Source organism: Macaca mulatta, chromosome 9 (assembly GCF_049350105.2).
Source record: "Macaca mulatta isolate MMU2019108-1 chromosome 9, T2T-MMU8v2.0, whole genome shotgun sequence".
Lineage (NCBI taxonomy): Eukaryota > Metazoa > Chordata > Mammalia > Primates > Cercopithecidae > Macaca > Macaca mulatta.
In genome coordinates this window covers 108,397,734-108,417,264 of record NC_133414.1, presented here as the reverse complement: position 1 = coordinate 108,417,264, position 19,531 = coordinate 108,397,734, and the positions used below count along the sequence as shown (strand labels likewise).

Below are 19,531 nucleotides of genomic sequence, written 5' to 3'. Positions count from 1 at the left end.
TGTGCAGGTAGACAAGCCAAGAAAGTGATCCCCATGCCAAGCACGGACAGGAGTGCGTCTACTGCAGGACCAGTGGAGTCCACCCCCCAGTGGCAGGGCGGAGGCTGCAGGCCTGGATTTCTGTTTCCTGCCAACCATGAGCAGGCATGGCGCTCTCTAGCAGCCAAAAGGAGGGTCTGGCTTTACAGGTAGCACTGTTTGCTTGTGGCAAAAGACAGAGGGCTGGATTCCCAGTAGCAGAGGTTCCCAAACCTGGCTGGACATGAGAACCTCCTGGGAAGATTTCTGTGAATACGGATTCCTGGGAGACCCTGAATTGGAATCCCCACAAGTTGGGTCAGAGAATGATCCTATTTACCTTTATATAAAAGGGCATGTGCCCAAATCTAGTACCACATACGTAGAAAGGACCACAAATATGCCCATCCATCTGGCTGAAGGTGATTACCTCTGAGGAAGGAAGTGCGGAGGTGGTGAGCAGCTTCATGAAGTTTTGTTTTGTATACTTCTCCATTGTTTGAATCTTTTGTAAGAACACATTCAGGTGTCATTCTATAATGAAATAATAAAAAGAGCTACGTGGGAGGAGTTTCCTGAGAACATCGGATCACAGACCCCGCAACCTGGCAGAGACCTTACAGTCACTGAATCCCACACTTTTATGAGAAAGCCAGGCTCCCCAAGTGTGGACTAACTCAAAGGCCACACAGCCAGTGGCTGAGATCAGACCAGAATTCTGATGTCCTGGTGAAGGGGAGAGGTGACTGCTGAACCCAAGGGTGCCAGATAAAATACATTATTTGTTGTTTATCTGAAATTCAAATGTACTGGGCTTCCTTGCGTTTCGTTTGCTAAATCTGGCAACTCTCTACCCCCACCTCCCTGGAATGGGATAGATTTAAAGGCTTAAGGGGAGGAAGCTCTCTGTTACTGAAGTTTCCCAGAGAGGGCCAAGGCACGTTCCTGAGAATGGGCACAGGCAGAGAGATTTCCAGGAGTTCCTTTTTCTTGAACTTGAAACAAGAATTTTCTCATTAAAAATCCCGGTATCTCTGGCTACATTTCATTAATGAAATGGGACTTTTGCCGTTTATTGGTGGTGGTGATGTTTTTTTGTTGTTGTTTTGTTTTGTTTTTTGTTTTAAGTTTTTTTGGGTTTTTTTGGGCTCATGTTTTACCCACTTTTAATGTGTGTGTATGTGTGTGTGTGTGTGTGTGTGTGTGTGTGTGTGTGTGTGTGTGTAGAGTGCCAGAGCCTGTAACCGTCATTCTTCATTTGCAGTTCTCCTTTGCCAACTATTTGGCCTGCTCTGATGTTTCCAAATGCAGTTGTTAGTGAACTTTTGTGTTTGGAACAAGTGCATTGTGTCGGCCGAGCTGGTCCCTGGGAGGGGTCAGTGCCATGAAATCTGCTGGGAGGAGGCAGGTCAATGCCCCTTTGGCAGGAGGGAGAGCGGATTAGGGCGGATTGTGAAAGTATGCATCTTGCTCTGAAAACTGTGCATCGCATTTTTTCCCAGGGCAGTGTGTGAAAATCCAGGCATAATGGACGCATAACTTTTTATGAATGAACCCTTTATGACTCCCCATGGAGCCCACTTGTAGTATCCTCATCTGCATTTCCTCTTCTTGATATCCTTATTAAACTCCTCCTCTAAATCCAGGAACCGGATTTCAGTGCAGGAATCTGATACCTTTTCTCTAGTCCAGTTTCTCTCCAGCCTGCTTAGTCTCCTTGGAAGGAGGCTATTTTTTGAGACCCAGGTTTTCACATAGTGATTAAGGAAAAAGTCGACTAAGAACATTTCATGGCTGGCTAAAGATATCAAATTGGTTTATCAGTTTTGGGGGTCACTTATGATTCTGCACCTAAAGAGGGGAGGAAGTTGGCTGCAGAGAGAATTCATCCAGTGATCTTAAATTCTGTCCAGTAAATTGGATTCCCTCCCTTATTTCTGTTAGAGGAATTACTCTAACAATGCACTTTTGTATGCAGAACTGTCTTTGGGCATTCTGTATCACCACAATGCATACAAAAGCCCTTTTTCCCTCTTTCCCTGAAATGGGGAGAGGGAAGTTCAGAAAGGCCAGGCTGGCCAATCAGTGTCGGTGGCCCGGGCTACTCAGGCTCGCTAGCCAGGGGCAGCCTCCCAAATGAGCAGAAATGATGGAGTGAGTCAAACAGCCAAGCCTGGCATTTCCACAGAATTGCTTTACGGTTTGAGGCTTTGATCTTCATTCCTACTTGTCTGTTTCCAAACTGGGAAATGGGGATGACATCTATATTACTAGAGAGTAGATTTTATGTCTATTTATCCAAAATTATACAATGTTCAGAACGGTACCTCAGTCAGTGAAGGTTTTCTTTTTGATGGTAGTGGTGGTGATGATGAAGCAGGTGATACTGATAATGAAGGTCTCAGACTGCTCCGGTTTAAATCCTGCTCTTACTTACAGCTTTGAGACTTAAATTCTCTGACCCTCAGTTTTCTTGTCTGTGAAATGGGATTAATAATAGTATCTAATTCAGAGAGTATCGGGATGAAATGAGATAATCCATGGAAAGTGCTTAGGACAGTGTCTGGCACAGACAGAGTCAATAAAAAAGGGACTTTTATTAGAACCACTACGATGAAGATGAGAACACTGAGACATCAGTTAAGGAACAAAGTAGAGGATTCTAGTTAAGAGTTACAACGTGATTTGGGGAGAGTGCTTAGGAATAATTTGTAATTTGTTCTACAAAGTCTGGTTTTGCCAAGGCAGTAAAATATACCTTAGGCTGCAATTCCTGCCTCCTGTTGAGTACTCAGCAGAGAGAAGCTGTCTACTGGCCCTTGGGTGGTGGGTGGTTCATCTCATCTGCCTAGGTCTTTAGGAGGCGAGGCAGTGAAAGTCCCCCTCTCTTTTGGAAATATGCCTCAGCGACTGTGACAGCTGGGTTTTAAAAGGAGAAACTTGGATCTGAAACTTGGGCTAGGCGAAGAAGGAATTCCTTTTGTGAACCAGCACTGTCTAATTGCTCCGTGCCCTCATTGGTAAGCAGTACTTCCCCAGGCTTGCCTGTCATTTTCCAAAAATCACTTAACATTAATTGGCCGTGCCAGAGAAACCATTACTGAAAATTTAGAGGCGTCTGGTGGATTTTTTTCTTGCCAAATTATTGGCAGGAGTTTCATCTCATCTCACTTAATATTAATCTCCCCAAATCCAAAAGGCTACAGGTGGTCAGAATTGGAAGGAAGCAGAGGAGATTAGCAGCCTTTACCCCCATGTTTCCCCAAAACATGTACAACACAGCTGGCCATTAGGAGATGCCCACAGTGTCCTTTACTCCTCCCCTAACCTCACCTGCTCATGGCCTCAAGTGGCTTGTCCACTGCCTAACATAGCACTGGCAGTAAGAGTACCCACGATATATCTGCTTTAAAAATATTCAGATAAAATTTCTGGACCATACAATTCACCACTTAAAGTATACCAGTCAATGGTTTTTAGCATGCTCAGAGTTGTGTCACCACAATCAATTTTAGAATATTTTCATCACAGCGGGGCGCAGTGGCTCACGCCTGTAATCCCAGCACTTTGGGAAGCTGAGGCAGGCAGATCATGAGGTCAGGAGATTGAGACCATCCTGGCTAACATAGTGAAACCCCTAAAAATACAAAAAATTAGCTGGGCATGGTGGCACGCGCCTATAGTCCCAGCTACTTGGGAGGGTGAAGCAGGAGAATCCCTTGAACCTGGGAGGCAGAGGTTGCAGTGAGCTGAGATCACGCCATTGCACTCCAGCCTGGGTGACAGAGCGAGACTCTGTCTCAAAAAAAAAAAAAAAAAAAAAAATTTTTCATTACTCCCAAAGAAGACCCATACTCATTAGCAGCCACTCCCCATTCCCCATTGCCCCCCACAGCTAAATACATTCTCTGAGTGACTAATGCAGTAGGTGCTTGGTAGAACCATGATCTTCCAGTCCAAATGGACTGTGACTGGTCTGTGTTCTGAACCAATCAGTAAAGATGAACCCATCTCCCGCCTCGCCCTGGGCTGCCATCCTGACATGGCAGTAGCGATTAGATGGCCAAGAATGACCAGATACTGGGAAGACCAGGCTTCTGTGGAGGCTCCAGATTTCAGACCATGCACCCAAGTGTCTAAGAAATACAAACATGTTAATTTTTTTTCCCAATAACAAAAGTTTGTCTATGATGAGCCCCCTTTCCATCAGGTAGTAGGGACTTGATTTTGGTCAATTTGTGTTTTCAGCTTTGGTCAATTTGTATGTCCTGGTGGGGGGGGCATAGTTTATGCCAAGGCATGGTGGTGGTGGGGGAGCATCTATCCTGACACCCTGATTGGCATTGCTGGGATGTCCTCATCCCCAACCAATGAGTCCTCTGTCCAGATAGAGGCTGCTGGGCTTCCTCCTTGTATCAACCCTAGGCCCGTTTAGAATGGTGCAGGCTTACATTCCCCTAGAAGCTTGGGAGACATTCTATGGCTCCCCTAATCCTCTTGGCAATGGGAAAGTCACTTCCATCACCCTCTCGGGCTGGAATCATGTTGCTGCCATCCTGTCACACTTTGCCTGAAGAGCTCTGCATGCCTGTCTCATGGCCAAGTGTCTGGACAATCACATAGACACTTCTCTGCTGACCTTGGGAAGTAGGCACAGCAGGGGAATCCAGGGTCTTGCTGCCACTCTGGATTCTGCCCAGGGACTGAGGAGACAGTTTTCTGTTTCTCTTAGATCCTTAAACCTACCTGGGATCTCTTTCTCAAGGTGAGATGGGGAATGGGTCCTTTTAGGGGCTCCCTGATGCTGTCCCGCTAGTCCTCTCACTCCTCAATCCTAGGAACCCTCCTACGGCTACCAGGATGGGGGAAAATATGGTGCATCCTTCCAGATCTTTGCTATTGCAACTAGGCTTGTGAAATGTAAATGCCAAGATGGTTTTATTTCTTTACTGTGTATTCCCTGGCATCCCTTCCCAAGGCAAGGAAAGCAAAATGTCTAATGCCCCCAGAAGGGAAGGGCATACATGCAACAGGAAATACCAGGAAAGGAAATCTGCGCTACTATCTCACCATTCTTCCCCTGCCATACCTTCAGAGCCTCAGCAACACCCACTCGGCAGGGGAGAGGCTGCCTTGGCTCTTCTCTGGATACCTTGATGGGAATCTGGAATTCCCCTGAAGTCATCCTGAATAAGAATTAAGTCACGCATTGTTGTGTGACTCTTCCAATCCCATCTTTTGATCCTGTGTGTGCTACAGGATAAGTTATCCCAGCCAGGGTTATTGCTCACTTCAAACCACGTGTGAAGAACCTCGGCTTCCTCCTAGCCTGAAGCCAGTGCCTTCTTACTGTCCCCAGGTCTCCTAACTGCTTCTTTTTCCACTTTCCAGGCAGGTTTTGCGGCGATAAGGTCCCGGAGCCCCTGGTCTCCACAGACAGCCGGCTCTGGGTGGAGTTTCGCAGCAGCAGCAACATCTTGGGCAAGGGTTTCTTTGCAGTGTACGAAGGTTTGTGCGTGGTGAAAGCAGCTGCTCGGTGGACCCTCATAAGCTCTGTCCTTCCCAGGCAGCCCACTGTCCCTCTCCCAGCCCAGGCACTCCAAGCCAGAGCCACGGGGGTGGGGGCAGCCACCGCAGGGGGCAAGCTGAGGATTCCACAGCCCCTCTGGCAACATTCTGGAAGCAGAGGCCAGCTGTGCCCACTTCAGAAGTGGTGCCATCCTCCTGACGCCATCCCGCTCAACCCTCATTCCAGGCCAGCTGAGGAATCGGCTTCCCCCATACAGGATGGTATTGGGGGGATCTAGAACCCTGTGGAAATGATAGTAGCCTCTGAATTGCTGTGTGAGCCTAAGCAAAGAATCTGATCTCGCTGGGCCTCTGTTTGTTTCCTTTGTGAAAAGAAGGCTTTGGGCAACATCAAGGAATTTCCAACTGCGTTTCTTAGAAGGGCCTCTGAGGCCACCCTGGTGACTGGTAGAAGGAATCAATAGGTCTGGGCTCTAGGCAGCTGCCACCAGGCGATGCTGCTTCTATTTCTTCTATGTCTTGAGCTTCTCTGGCTCACTCCCCACCCCACCGTACCCTCTGCCAAAAAAAAAAAAAAAAAAGGGAAACTACGAGAAAACTACCAAGGGTCCTTTGGCCTTAAATTATTACAATTTTAGAGAGGCCAAAGTTTTGTCTTTGTGAAATAAGTAATGTATACGCACGTGTGCACGTGTGTGCGCACGGGTCCCTTCCTACCAGCGATCCTGTACCCTCTACCTTGAATCACCTGGAGAACTTCGCGGCTCCGCAGGGCTCCCCCACACCCACTGGAATCAGAACCTCTGGTGGGTGTGGCCCCAGCTTCCACAGTTTGCAAACTCCCCCGGGCGATTTTGATGCACAGCGAAGGTAGAGAACCACTGCTTTACGTGGTTTTTTCTTTATATGAAAAAAAAAATCAGAGTTAAAGACAAATGCAATCGTGCCTTTCTGGAGGCACCGTGTTTGTGGGGTGGAGATGAAAATGTTGGCGAGTGGAGCCACCTAGTGGTGGCAAGCGGCCTCCGCCACCTTCCTTCCTAAGATCTGACTGACCAAGGCCCCCCATCTTCCTCTCCTGCTGTCTCTTTCTAAAGCTACCTGCGGGGGAGACATTAACAAAGATGCCGGTCAGATTCAATCTCCCAACTATCCGGATGACTACAGACCTTCCAAGGAATGTGTCTGGAGGATTACGGTTTCGGAGGGGTTCCACGTGGGACTTACCTTCCAAGCTTTTGAGGTGAGTGCTGCTCAGACCGGCTTCCCAAGGAAACGCAACTTTTGCTAGACACTCTCCACTCTGTAAAGATGGGTGTTCATTTTTGGTTAAAAACGGGAACCTAAGAGGCCATTCTCAAGCCCATGGTGAATTGTGCCCGGACATCTGACATCAACATCTATGCAGGCTTTTGAAACGGGGTTCGCCACCTTTCTGAGGGCAGTAAGAGAGATTGAGAATAATAATCAAAGTGAAAATTCAGGATGGGATCCAGGGAAGTTTGGTAGAATTGTTCTTCTCTGTTTATCCTCTTAGACTTTTCTCAGCTTGATTCACCCTTGACTTCTGCAAGTAAGGCGCGAACTAGGAAGCAGCATGGAGAGACCTGGGACACACTTGGGTCCTTCCGCCTCTTGGTTAGATTTTGAGAGTGATATTTGGGTTCTCTTCTTAAATCAAAAACCTGAAAGTGGAACCATCTGCCATCCACCTTGTCTCTGTTTCTTCCTTTAGATTGAAAGGCACGACAGCTGTGCATACGACTACCTGGAAATCCGGGATGGCCCCACGGAAGAGAGTGCCTTGATCGGCCACTTTTGTGGCTATGAGAAGCCGGAGGATGTGAAATCGAGCTCCAACAGACTGTGGATGAAGTTTGTGTCCGATGGCTCTATCAATAAAGCGGGCTTTGCGGCCAATTTTTTCAAGGGTATGAATTAGCAGTTTGTTCCCACTTTTAGGCACAAGAAGAAACATTGCTCCCTCCGGCTTAAGACACACAAAACCATATGGAAGCTTACCACCAAACAAGGCTCCCTGCAGAGAAAAGGCAGCGACACATTTCAGAGCTGGGTGTGGGCCCCCAGCAGAGTTCCCAACTGATCAGGAGCAGGCTCAGCCTTGGCTTCCACACGATAGAAAGTTCTATACTTGGAAATTAGGTCTAGTAAGTTTACAAGAGCAAACTACACGGTAGTGAAACTGAGTATGGAATAACAGCAAATATTTGGATAGCAGCTATCATTAATTGATCACCTACTGTGTACCAAGAACTGTGTAAGGTACTTAACTTACATAATGTCATTTAATTCCCCAAATAACCCTGTGAGTTAGGTTTGGATCAGGGCTGGGAAGGGCTTCTCAGGATCATGCAGGTAGTTAAGTGGCAGATCAGGGATCTAATTCAGTTGGCCTAATTCCTAAGTTCAAACTCTTTCTACAACATTGCCACTGTTCCTTGATGTGGGCCAGAGAGGCAACCCAGGTGTTCAGCTCCTGGAGTGTCAGTGCCCCCAGACTACATGCTTACCCCCACATGATGGGGGTCGGGAGGAGAATAAGAGGTGGCACTCTGGGAACAAATTTCCATGTTGCCCTGGGGACCTGCTGCTCTGTAGGGTCCTGATGGAAACAGGCCCAGAATGGCACGAGCAGACCCAGCTTTCCTGGCCCCGGAAGAGCCAGCTTCCAAGCCTCCTTTGAATGGGCAGGTCCTCATTCTCTGCCGTCAGGCCCCTGAAAGCCCTGAAGACCACACCCTAAGAGGGAAGCATGGCTGCTCCCTGCTGCATTGGGCCTGGGCGCCCAGGAGCACAGCAGCAGCCCATGAGTAGAGACATTCGGTCCTCTGCTGCTGTTGCCCCTTAAGCAGTGACCCCACTTCCCCAGCCCCCCCACCACTTGTGCTTGCCCAGAGGCTGCTTTCTCCTCTTCCCCCTTCTCCTAGGACTCCTGGCTGAGCCAGCACAGAAATCCCAGTCCCTCCCTTGCTCCCCTTCTCCCTTTCTGCCCCATCTTAGACCTCCCAGGTTCTACGTGAACAGCCTGGGTGTCAGAAGAACCCACTTCTGCAGTGTCACCCAGAGCAGGCAGCCATTCGTCCTTAATGAAGCCTCAGTTTTCCTCTCTGTGAAATAGAAAGGACATCTGCCCATTGTACCTAAGCAATTATTGTGAAGCCCCAAAGAAAGGATGGCTGTGGAGGCACTTTAAAAGCTGGCAAGTGACAAACAAGGGGTGGGGCTGTCATTTTTTCCTATTTTGAAGCATCGGGGAAGAGCAAAACCCAAACAGTGGCAGAGGAAGAATCATGTTGGCGCTGAAGGATTGGAGACAAAACTTGAGTTGCTTCTTACTCAAGCCAAAACAAAACCAAAAAAAGCCAGACCATGGCAAGTGTATTTTGAAAGCAGGTCAGCTTGTGATTGCACAGGGAAGATATGACAGCCTTGGTTGAGATGCCTGGAAATTCACAGCCCCCACCCCTCCCTGGCCCAGCCTGCACATGCCTGGTGTCTCCCAGCCTGGGGCGGCCTCTGTCTGACTTGGCAGCAGTGACACCGGCTGGGTGGCCTCAAGCAAGTTGCATGATTTCTCCAGTTGCACAGCTTCTGTTGCACAAGCTCCAGTCTCTCTACCTGGAGAGACAATGCTGCCAGATGATTGCAAGGTTGTCATCAGAAGAAAATGGAATAGTGCAAGTGAATACACCCAGTGTAATATTTAGTCCCATTAATTGTCTTTGCTAAGGAAGGAATCTTTGAGGTGGTTATTCTCTCTGAAAAAGCCGATGCGACAATTTCTTCTTGCTATTGTGATGGACTGGTTTCTTATTCCAGCTGCAGCAATTTACCACGGCTTAGTGGCTTGAAACAATGCACACTTATTATCCTACAGTTGTGGAGGTCAGAAGTCTAACATGGGTCTCACTGGGATAAAATCAAGGGGATGACAGGGCTGCATTCCTTCTTGAGGCTCTAAGGGAGAATCTATTTCCTTGCCTTTTCCAGCTTCTAGGAGCTGCCTGAATTCCTTGGCTCATGGTCCTCTTCCACAGTCAAAGCCAGACAGAAATGGCCAGTGTGTCATTCTCATGCCACGTTCTCTCTGCTGCATCTCAGATCTCTGCTCCTGTCCGCACATCTCCTCCTTCTGACCCTATCTTCCTTCTACCTCTTTCCCTTACACGGACCTGGTGTGGACATTGGGCCCACCCAGATACTCCAGGAGAATCTCCTCGTCTCCAAGATCCTTCATTTAACCACACTGGCAGAGTCCTTCTTTCACCTAATTAAGATCCTTAATTTAACCACACTTGCAGAATCTTACATTAAGGTAACATATTCACAGGTTGCAGAGGCCAAGCTGTAGACAGCTTTGGAAGGCCTTGTTCTGCCTAGCACATATCATGAATGATTATGAGATTGTCATTCTAATTCTATTTTTTCTAGTCCTCTTGGCCTTCTCTTCCCCTGACTTCCACCCCAGGTTCTGTAAGTTGGGTGCTGGAACTCTATTCCAGGGGGTAACTGGTAACTACTGACCATCCACACCTCATTGCTGATGCTGCTGGTGGTCAGCAATGCACAGTTTTGAGAGTACCAGCTAAAGCTGGAGATTAGGCTTGTCAGGCTTAGGAAATTAAAAAAAAAAAAAAAAAAAAAAAAAAGCAGGATGCCCAGTTACATTTGAATTTTAGATAAAGAATGATTTTTTTTTTTCAGTATATGTCCCAAAGATCACATACTGTGCTGAGAAGTGATTGATGGTTTATCTGAAAGTCAAATTTAACTGGACCTCCTGATTTTTTTATGGAAAACTTGCTGGAGATGCCAGTCAGGGCAATGGAAGGTATTTCTCTGATGCTAAACTGGTTTGTAAGAGACGGAGGAAGTGCCTGGACCTGCTCAAGTAACCATGATAGCCGGCTCCATTTGCTGGTTAGAAGATGCCACCTTCTCCCTCCTCCCCATCTAGCGTGCATTCAACATTCATCAGTTAATGTGTTGGTGCTGGGGCTGGAGACGCCGAGGAAAGCACACAATGGTTGTCCTCAAGTGCTCAAGGTGGTGAAGGAGATCAGCAGCAAATGCATGATGACGTTGCCGTGTGGGTGTGGACCTCGGTGGAGGCTGTGAGACTCAGTCTGCCACGGGGCCCAGGTTACCCAGTGTCCTACTTGGAGGGCATTTCAATTTGCAAACATCTTTTCAGATGCCTGTCAAAGTGTGGATTGAGGCCCACCCAAAGTAACTTAGTGCACAGACTCAGCTTGACTTTTTTATGGTAAAGACAACTGCAGAGAACAACATTTAGAAAAGAAGAAATATACACCATTGACCTTGACCATGAATCTTAAAGTAGGAATCAGGATTAACGGAAACCTCATCTAGACCTATTAAATCAGGGAAAGGACATCTAGGTTTTCTCGCTTTTCTTCATTACAGTCCCCTGGTAGGAATTATTAATGCCCCCGTTTTCCAGTTGAGGAAGCTGAATTCCTAACATGGCTGGGCTGGAACTGGAATCTAGATCTGTAGGATTCCACAGTCCACTCTCTTTCCAATAAGGAGACCTGAAAACCACAGGGAAGGAATGTGAAGGGAGTGGAATTTTTCCTTAGTGTTTGTGATTCGATTCTGACACTGATCACCTTTCCACCTTCCCAATACCACAGGGGTGTAGGCAAAAGGGCTCTGGACGTGGCAAGTGGAGTTTGGAGTGCTGGTCCCTTGTTGCCTGCTAGCTAGCCACTCTTTTGCAGATCAGCTTTCCTTTCTGCGACAGCTCATACCTGCTTTGCTCCTCACTGTGGTCCCAGTGCTTGGCACACAGTAGGCTCAGTAAATACCTAGTAAGCGATGAAAGAATGGCTAGATCAATGAATGAATGGGCTCCGTTGCCCTGTTGGTGGAGTGGGCATCCTGCTGCCTGCTCTGCCTCCTTTGCAAGGCTCTCCGGAAGAAGAGTGGGTGAGAGACCACAGCTTTGTGCAACACTGTCCAACAGAAATGGGATGTGAGGCACAACCAGGAGCCACATAGGTGCCCTTGAATTTGCTGGCAGCTGCCTTACAAGAAAGTAGAAACCAGTGACATTAATTTCAATGATATTTTTATTTACTCTAAGGTACAAAATAATATCATTTTAATATGTAATCAATATACACAGTATTAATGAGAGATCTTATGTTTTTCATACTAAGTCTTGGAAATCCAGCATGTGTTTTATGCTCATGGCACATCTCCACTTGGACCAGCTGCATTTCAGGTGCTCAGTAGCCATGTGTGGCTGGGGGCTGCCGTATCAGACCGAGAAGGTCAGGAGACTATGCCCAGCCAGCTTCCCCAGCCCAGCCTTTTCCCAGCAAGTCCATCAGTCAGATGTCCTGTGAACACAAAGTTCCTAGCACGTGTATCAGAACTTCTTCAGTGAAAGAAGCTGGGAGAGGAGCTCAAAGGTCCAGCAGAAGAGCTGGAGCAAGCCAAAGAAGCTCTTGCCTTGGTGCCAGTTGGCAGGCGTTCTGCCCAGGGCCCAGCTGGCACCTGACGCTGGCCAGGGTGCCAGTTGGCCTCTGCACCCCCTTCTGGTGCCAGATGGCAGCCCCTCTCAGAGCCTACTGGCCGGCAGCAAGCAGAGCACCTTACAATTCTGGGTTTTTTGGGAGAAGGCAGCAGTGCTCAAGGGATGGCAGGGCCATTTTGGTCCTATGCCACCACATAAAGAATTAAAGGATTCCCACCTTGATCCCTCCATCCCCTATCCCAGTGCTGATAGGTCACCATGAAGGGCTTCGTAAGGGGACTGGCTTCCTTCAAGGGATTTCTTTAAAAGCCTAAGAATGTGCTCTGCCTTCCCTTTCCTTAACTTTCCCTGAAACAATTTTTGGGATCCTGCCTGAGCCATCTCATCATCTAACTACTTCCTTCTTTCACTAATTCCACCTGGACCATGAGAAGACTCCAGAGCTCCTGCTATGCTAAGCTGAGCCCTGTTTCCAGTCTCTTCTACTCCCACACTCTCCCAGATTTTTCTGGGAGGCTTGGCCTTGGCCTTTGCCTCTGCAGCCCAGAGCAAGCATGAGCCTGTGGGCTTGGAGCAGGTGCTGCTTTACCACAGTGGGAGGCCCCATGCATCTCTGTGCCATCCAGCCAGGCTGAAGCAGGGCTGCAACTGGCCAAACATCTCATACCTCTTGCTAGAGAGAGCTCAGGTGTAAAAGCATGCCTTTCATCTACCTCCCAAGGCCAAGCACCTTACCTTCTAGTCTCTCGAGGAATTACATTTTCTTTGCTTTTGGCCCAAGTCCATCCACTGGGCTCTCTCCTTTCACCTGGCTAAGATGGCGCCAAGACACTTGCTCCTCTGTGCGCCTCTTTCTTGCCTATGTGTCCTGCCCACAACCACAGCGTCTTCTGATATCAGAGTCTCCTTCTGCCCCTAGCCTTGGTCCTTTGTCTATCTGTCTCTCCCGATGGGCTCTTTCCTCGGTTTCCTTCTGCCCCCGGCCTTGGTCCTTTGTCTATCTGTCTCTCCCAATGGGCTCTTTCCTCGGTTTCCTTCTGCCTCCTCAGTAGGTCCCCCAGCCAGTGTCTTGAGTTCTGCTGTGCTGCCCTCCTGCCCATCCATCTTCCTCCACTGGCCCATCCTTGAAGCATTTTCCTTCTTTCTGTTCTTGCCTTGTCTCCCTTCCCTCCTCAGGCCTGCACTGCTCCACTCCCACCTGGTCCAGGTATGCCCAGATAACCTTATCTTTTCACTGCCCCATCACTGTCTCTCTCTACTCACTGGAAATTTGAAAGCAACTCTGCTGCTGTCTATCATGATGGCTTCTGTGTGTCGATGGTCTGTATGCTGGGTACTTCACATGCATCATTTTCGTCGTCACAACTCTAAAAGTAAATATTATCATTCTCACTTTAAAGCAGGAGGGAGCCTCAGTGAGGCTAAATCACAAGCAGTCATCCCATTTATTGGAGGAAGATCTGCTGGAGGATCCACCCTAGGTCTGACTCACTTTAAAGCCTGGACTCTTTCCGCTACTTTTTGTCAACTATTTTCTTCTTTCTATACTTTTTAGCAAATGTCTATGAAAGTACTTTCAATATGGTAAGGTGATTAAAAAAAGTAACTGCACACTTGTTACTATTTTAGCATACTTAAGACTTACATTTATTTGAGGCGATGGGCAACTTCAACTCCCTGCCTGGCTTGTCTTTCTAAACCCAATCTCCCCTAACAAGCGATTAATTTATATAAGCTTTTATTGAGCCCAAGAATACATCACCATTAGAGTTACCTAAGTTCACTGTCCACTACGTGAAATGATGGGATATTTACAAACACTCCTTTACTCAGTGAAGTGCAGCCAGGTTGATGAAGAGTCTATGCATCACAGACAAGGAAGATTGGAAGGAAAGGGGTATATTTGAGTTGGAAAAGGGCAGGGGAGAGGGAAGCTGGATGACTGGAGGGTTTGTGTTTTCTGAGGACCCGTGGATTGGAAGTTGTAAGGAGTGAGAGTTTTAACCCAATAAATATCTTTGAAAAGTAGTGAGAGTCCTGTCTCTGGGAGTTTTCAAGCAGGGTCTGAAGAGCCATCTCTCCAGAACATTATTGAAAGGATTCCTGCCTGAGAGGGCAAGACTGGGTATCTTTCCAGGTCTTTACCAACTCATAGATGCTCTTAATTTCTTTTAGTTTATATATAATGAGTTATTTCAAGATTTGGTGAACAACTATTTTTGTTGTTGTTGAGACAGAGTCTTGTTCCGTCGCCCAGGCTGGAGTGCAATGGCGCAATCTCAACTCACTGCAACTTCCGCCTCCCGGGTTCAAGCTATTCTCCTGCCTCAACTTCCCGAGTAACTGGGGTTACAGGCATGCGCCACCACGCCCGGCTAATTTTGTATTTTTAGTAGAGACAAGGTTTCACCATATTGGCCAGGCTGGTCTCGAACTTGTGACCTTGTGATCCACACACTTCAGCCTCCCAAAGTACTGTGATTACAGGCGTGAGCCACCGTATATGGCCAACAACTTTATACTTACTGTGTTCCTACCTCCCGTGGTGCTGTGGACCAGAACTCTCCTTCCCGCTTCTCCCCACATCCTTTCTTCTTCCTAGGTTCAACGTTTTTGAAAAAGATGTCTCAGTGTTTAGTCGTCCCTTCACTAGACTCCTCTCTAGCTCTGCTAGGCCACATCCCACATGCTGTCTTTCAGGGCTAGATGTACTATGGCTGGCAACAGATAATCATATTTTTCCTTTTATTTCTAATATTTGTTTTGGTTTTTCCTTTCTTCAGTGGCACATGGGTTAATGTGTCTGGGGAGCGTCTCTAATGACTTCCAGGTTCTCCCTCTGAACAGCAACGATGGCATGCTATGTGCTGTTACTTAGTCGCCCCAAACGCATCACTAGGCACTTGGTGCCAAATCCCATCCAAAGCACCTGCTAACTCAGCCTCATTATGGCCTCTTCCTGCAGGTTTTCCTGGCAGCATTGGCTAACCTAAGAGCCCGTGTTTTCTGTAACCTTGAATATCTCCCTGTGTATACCTCTCTTAAGAGTATTTCTAAAACTGCTAAATAACACATTCTGTCTCTAATGTATAGAGAATACTGACACATCTTCATCTAGCAATGTGTTCTTTGTCTTCACCCTTTATTTAATGTCTCTAAGAAGTTGCATATTTATGGGGGAAGGGGAAGTCCTCAATTCCATGGCTTTAAAATGGATGAAGTCTTTGGTATGGAATGCTGTGAGATGTTTTAAAGTCTCAAATGACCAATGACTGAACACCTCAAAGAATTCACTTCTCCAGGCCTGACCTCCTCTTGGCAGAGCCCACCCCGGCTAACAAGGTTCCTGCTTGTGTTGTCGGTGTCCTGCCTTCACTGTCCCTGCTGCCTGGTTTTCAGAGGTGGACATAGCACTCTTTGGGAGGTGGTCACCAGGAGTGGCTCCTGTTTCTTAGAGGACACTTGCTGGTGAAACTGGGATGCGGAAGGGTTGGGAACAGCCAGGAGGCTTCATGACGATGTAACTGGAGTCGCCTTCCTTCCCACCAGAGGTGGATGAGTGTTCCTGGCCAGATCACGGAGGGTGCGAGCATCGCTGTGTGAACACGCTGGGCAGCTACAAGTGTGCCTGTGACCCTGGCTACGAGCTGGCCGCTGATAAGAAGATGTGTGAAGGTTGGTGTGGGACCTGCCAAGCTGGAATGAGAGGGGATATGGGACAAGTCTTTGGGGAACTGGGGCAGAGATGGGGCAACCGGCTGGCTGTGTAGGAACAATGGGCAATGGGCAGACATGGTGGAAGACCCACCTACTTCCCAGAAGGAGAAACAGCCTGACAGCTGTCACAACTGTCAGAAAACTGCCCAAATTACATATACCCTGCCCTAGAGACTGAAATCGAGGTTTATTTTCTTCTATGATTGTGTGAAATTGACATGATTATTGAAGTAGGAAACAAAAGCAAAGAAAAACCGTGAGCACTCCAGTGACTCAACCAATAGCACTTTTCATCCATCCTGTTTCTACCTGGCTTGTGTTCTGTCTTCCTTGTCCACGTGCATGAGTCTGCTTGTTCATGCAAGCTTGGTATGGTGAGTAGCTTGCTGCAAACATTTCTAATTCTCCTTTGGCCCAAGCCATAGGGAGCCCCTAGCTCTGTCACTGGGTGAAAGGAAAGCACAAATGCATTCATTGTTTTTAAAAGCAGTAAAGATTTATCCCCAATATTTTCTTTCAAATATTCAGTTGAAACCATAGTTTTGAACAAAGGACACTGAATTAATCAATTCAAATTGTCTAACATTTAAAAATTATCATTACAGAACAGCAGGGCTCTGTTGCTCCTGGTGGGAAATCACAGTCACTTGGAGCCAAAGCTAAATGAAATCCTGTTTCTGTTTCCCCCGTGCAGTGGCCTGTGGCGGTTTCATTACCAAGCTGAATGGAACCATCACCAGCCCTGGGTGGCCGAAGGAGTATCCCACAAACAAAAACTGTGTCTGGCAGGTGGTGGCCCCCGCTCAGTACCGGATCTCCCTTCAGTTTGAAGTGTTTGAATTGGAAGGCAATGACGTATGTCTCTGTGCTCTGATTAATTGGGGAGTGTATTGAGGGGTGACTTGGAGCTGGAAACCAGTGAGGGGCTGGGAGGGCAGGGAGATGGCTTGTGTTGGAACTGGAGCTTTGGACAGTCATAGGGCCTGCACTAGCAGAATCTGGGGGAAGGTTTTCTCCAGCAGTTTCTGCCGCACGCCCTCTGCAGATAGAGCACCTCCGGCCCTCTTGTCGCTGATACATCCAAGGAGAATCAGAACAAGAGTGGAGGAGGCAGGTATTGGGGGTGGGAGGTGTCAGAACTGGGCTGTGAATCTGGGGAGCTGGTGTGCAGCTGAGGCAAATAAAGGGGGTGAGGATTAGCTAGGGACAAGGACGCTACAGACAGCCTGTTTCCTCTTTCAGCCAATGATCATGGATGATCAAGTCAGTTGAGGTCCAGGCAGTGCCCTACAGCTGGAGTGCTAGTCACACATGCTTACATCTGCACTTTAGGCTGGAGGGACACCCTGGGGCACACAAGCCATTCCTGAGACTCCCCTCCCCACCCCAGCTGAGCTGGGGGTCTCACCTCGAGAATAGTACTGGTGTAGCTCTCACCTGAGAGTCAGGCCTTTGGGGTACTGGAAGGAGACCTCAATGCTGATGACCCCAATGCACGGAGGCCATGGTGCCCATGAGGGTGTCACCCCAAAGTGAATATTGTGCAGAAAAAAATAATCCTTGAAAGCAATTGATAAGACCCCTTAGCAGTGAAGTTCTTTTTGAGAAAAATCATTGCTATAGCAGGGAACATGAATTCTAGTCCTAGCTCCACCACTGCTGAGCTATGTGACTTCAGACAAATGTCTTTCTCCCTCTGCACTTGTTTCCCTGCCTGTAAAGGGAGTCAGATTCTGTCGGTGGTTTGCAGCTTTTTCCTCCTCCTCTTCCTCTTGCTTCTCCCTGGCTCTTCTTCTTTTTCTTCTCCTTCTAGCAGTGGGGCCCTTTCTTCAAGCAAAATTTCGTGTGGAAGCCTAATGTATACAATAAATTAAAGCAAGGCCACAGTTATGGGGATGCAGGTTTGGGAGCCCTGTGCTCTCGTGCCAGGCGATGGCGCCCCCACAGAGCCTCAGTGGGAGAGCCAGGAGTCCCCCTGTGCCCTCTGGAGCTCATTCAAATAACCAGCATAGCAAGAGTCAAGGGACCCCCCACATGGCAGGGTGAGGTGCTCAGGAAGCAGGTGCAGCAGTGTGCTGGGGGTCTGGGGTGGGGACAGGGACTCTGGGCAGCTCCCCATCATGCTCCCTTGCAGGTCTGTAAGTACGACTTTGTGGAGGTGCGCAGCGGCCTGTCCCCCGACGCCAAGCTGCACGGCAAGTTCTGTGGCTCTGAGACACCTGAGGTCATCACCTCGCAGAGCAACAACATGCGTGTGGAGTTCAAGTCCGACAACACCGTCTCCAAGCGTGGCTTCAGGGCCCACTTCTTCTCAGGTACGTGGGTTCGGAGGTGAGGCTGATGCAGTGCAGGTGAGGCGGCTTTGCAGACTCCAGGCTCTGGGGTCCCTGGCCCTCTCCTCTCTCTCTCTGCCTGCTCCTGTAGCCTTCCAGGTATGGCTGCCTTGGAGGGGGCGTGCCTGGATCCAGGGCTTTTAAAATATATCTACTGGTGACTGTGTTGTTTCTTAGGGCTGCCATAACAAATTACCACAAACTGGTTGGCTTAACACAACAGAATCTTATTCTTGCAGTTCTGGGGGCCAGAATTCCAAAATCCAGGGGTTCGCAGGGCCATGCTGCCTCGGAAGGTTCTAGGGCAGAATTCCTCCCTGCCTCTTCCTAGTCTGTGGTGGCTCCCAGCCGTCCTTGGCATTCCTTGCCTTGTAGCTACATCATCCTGATCTCTGTCTCCATCTTCACATGCGTTTCCTTCTTCTCTGGGTCTCTGTGTCCCCTCCTTTTCCTAGAAGGATTCCAGTCATTTAGGATCAACCCTAAATCCAAGATGATTTCATCTCAAGATTCTTAACTAATACTTCTGCAGAGACCCTATTTCCAAGTAAGATCACATTCTAAGGTTCCACATTGTATTAGTCTGTTTTCACAACATACCTGAGACTGGGTAATTGATCAAGAAAAAGAAGTTTAGGCTGGGCGTGGTGGCTCACGCCTGTAATCCCAGCACTTTGGGAGGCCGGGGCAGGCAGATCATGAGGTCAGGAGTTCTAGACCAGCCTGGCCAACACGGTGAAACCCTGTCTCTACTAAAAATACAAAAAAAGAAAAAAAAATTAGCCGAGGGTGGTGGTGTGTGCCTGTAATCCTAGCTACTCGGGAAGCTGAGGCAGGAGAATCGCTTGAACCCAGGAGGCAGAGGTTGCAGTGAGCCAAGATCGCGCCACGGCACTCCAGTCTGGGCTACAGAACAAGACTCCATCTTGGGGCAAAAAAAAAAAAAAAAAGAAAAAGAGGTTTAATGGACTCATAGTTCCACATGGCTGCGGAGGCCTCACAATCATGGCAGAAGGCAAAGGCATGTCTTACATGGCTGCAGACAATAGAGAATGAGAGCCAAGTGAAAGGGGAAACCCCTTAAAAAATCATCAGATCTTGTGAGACTTATTCACTACCACAAGAACAGTATGGGGGAAATCGCCTCCATGATTCAATTCTCTCCCAGCGGGTTCCTCCTACAACACGTGGGAATTATGGGAGCTACAATTCAAGATGAGATTTGGGTGGGGACACAGCTAAACCATATCACACATGAACAGAAATTTTGGGAAGACAGTACTAAACCCACTACAGTAGCACACTGGACCCTACTTCTCAAACTGAAGGCCATGAATCCTCAGGGCCAGTACAGCAGCTGTAGAAAAAGCCCATTCTCCTTAGTACAGCATCTGATGCTGGACACTGT

The 19,531-nt window shown here is 48.1% G+C and overlaps 2 protein-coding genes across 4 annotated transcripts in view; both read left to right on the top strand.

The window, feature by feature from the left end:
* OPALIN (oligodendrocytic myelin paranodal and inner loop protein) overlaps positions 1–19,531 on the top strand; it is a 237,139-nt gene that overhangs the window by 178,004 nt on the left and 39,604 nt on the right. The gene's annotated exons all lie outside the window — the stretch shown is intronic.
* TLL2 (tolloid like 2) overlaps positions 1–19,531 on the top strand; it is a 148,288-nt gene that overhangs the window by 110,430 nt on the left and 18,327 nt on the right. For all 3 annotated transcript variants that reach the window (XM_015147839.3, XM_028826714.2, XM_015147840.3), the window contains 6 exons: positions 5,410–5,526; positions 6,645–6,790; positions 7,283–7,478; positions 15,623–15,748; positions 16,485–16,645; positions 17,925–18,105. In XM_015147839.3, the coding sequence (XP_015003325.2) occupies positions 5,410–5,526; positions 6,645–6,790; positions 7,283–7,478; positions 15,623–15,748; positions 16,485–16,645; positions 17,925–18,105 (927 nt within the window). The remainder of the gene's footprint in view (positions 1–5,409; positions 5,527–6,644; positions 6,791–7,282; positions 7,479–15,622; positions 15,749–16,484; positions 16,646–17,924; positions 18,106–19,531) is intronic.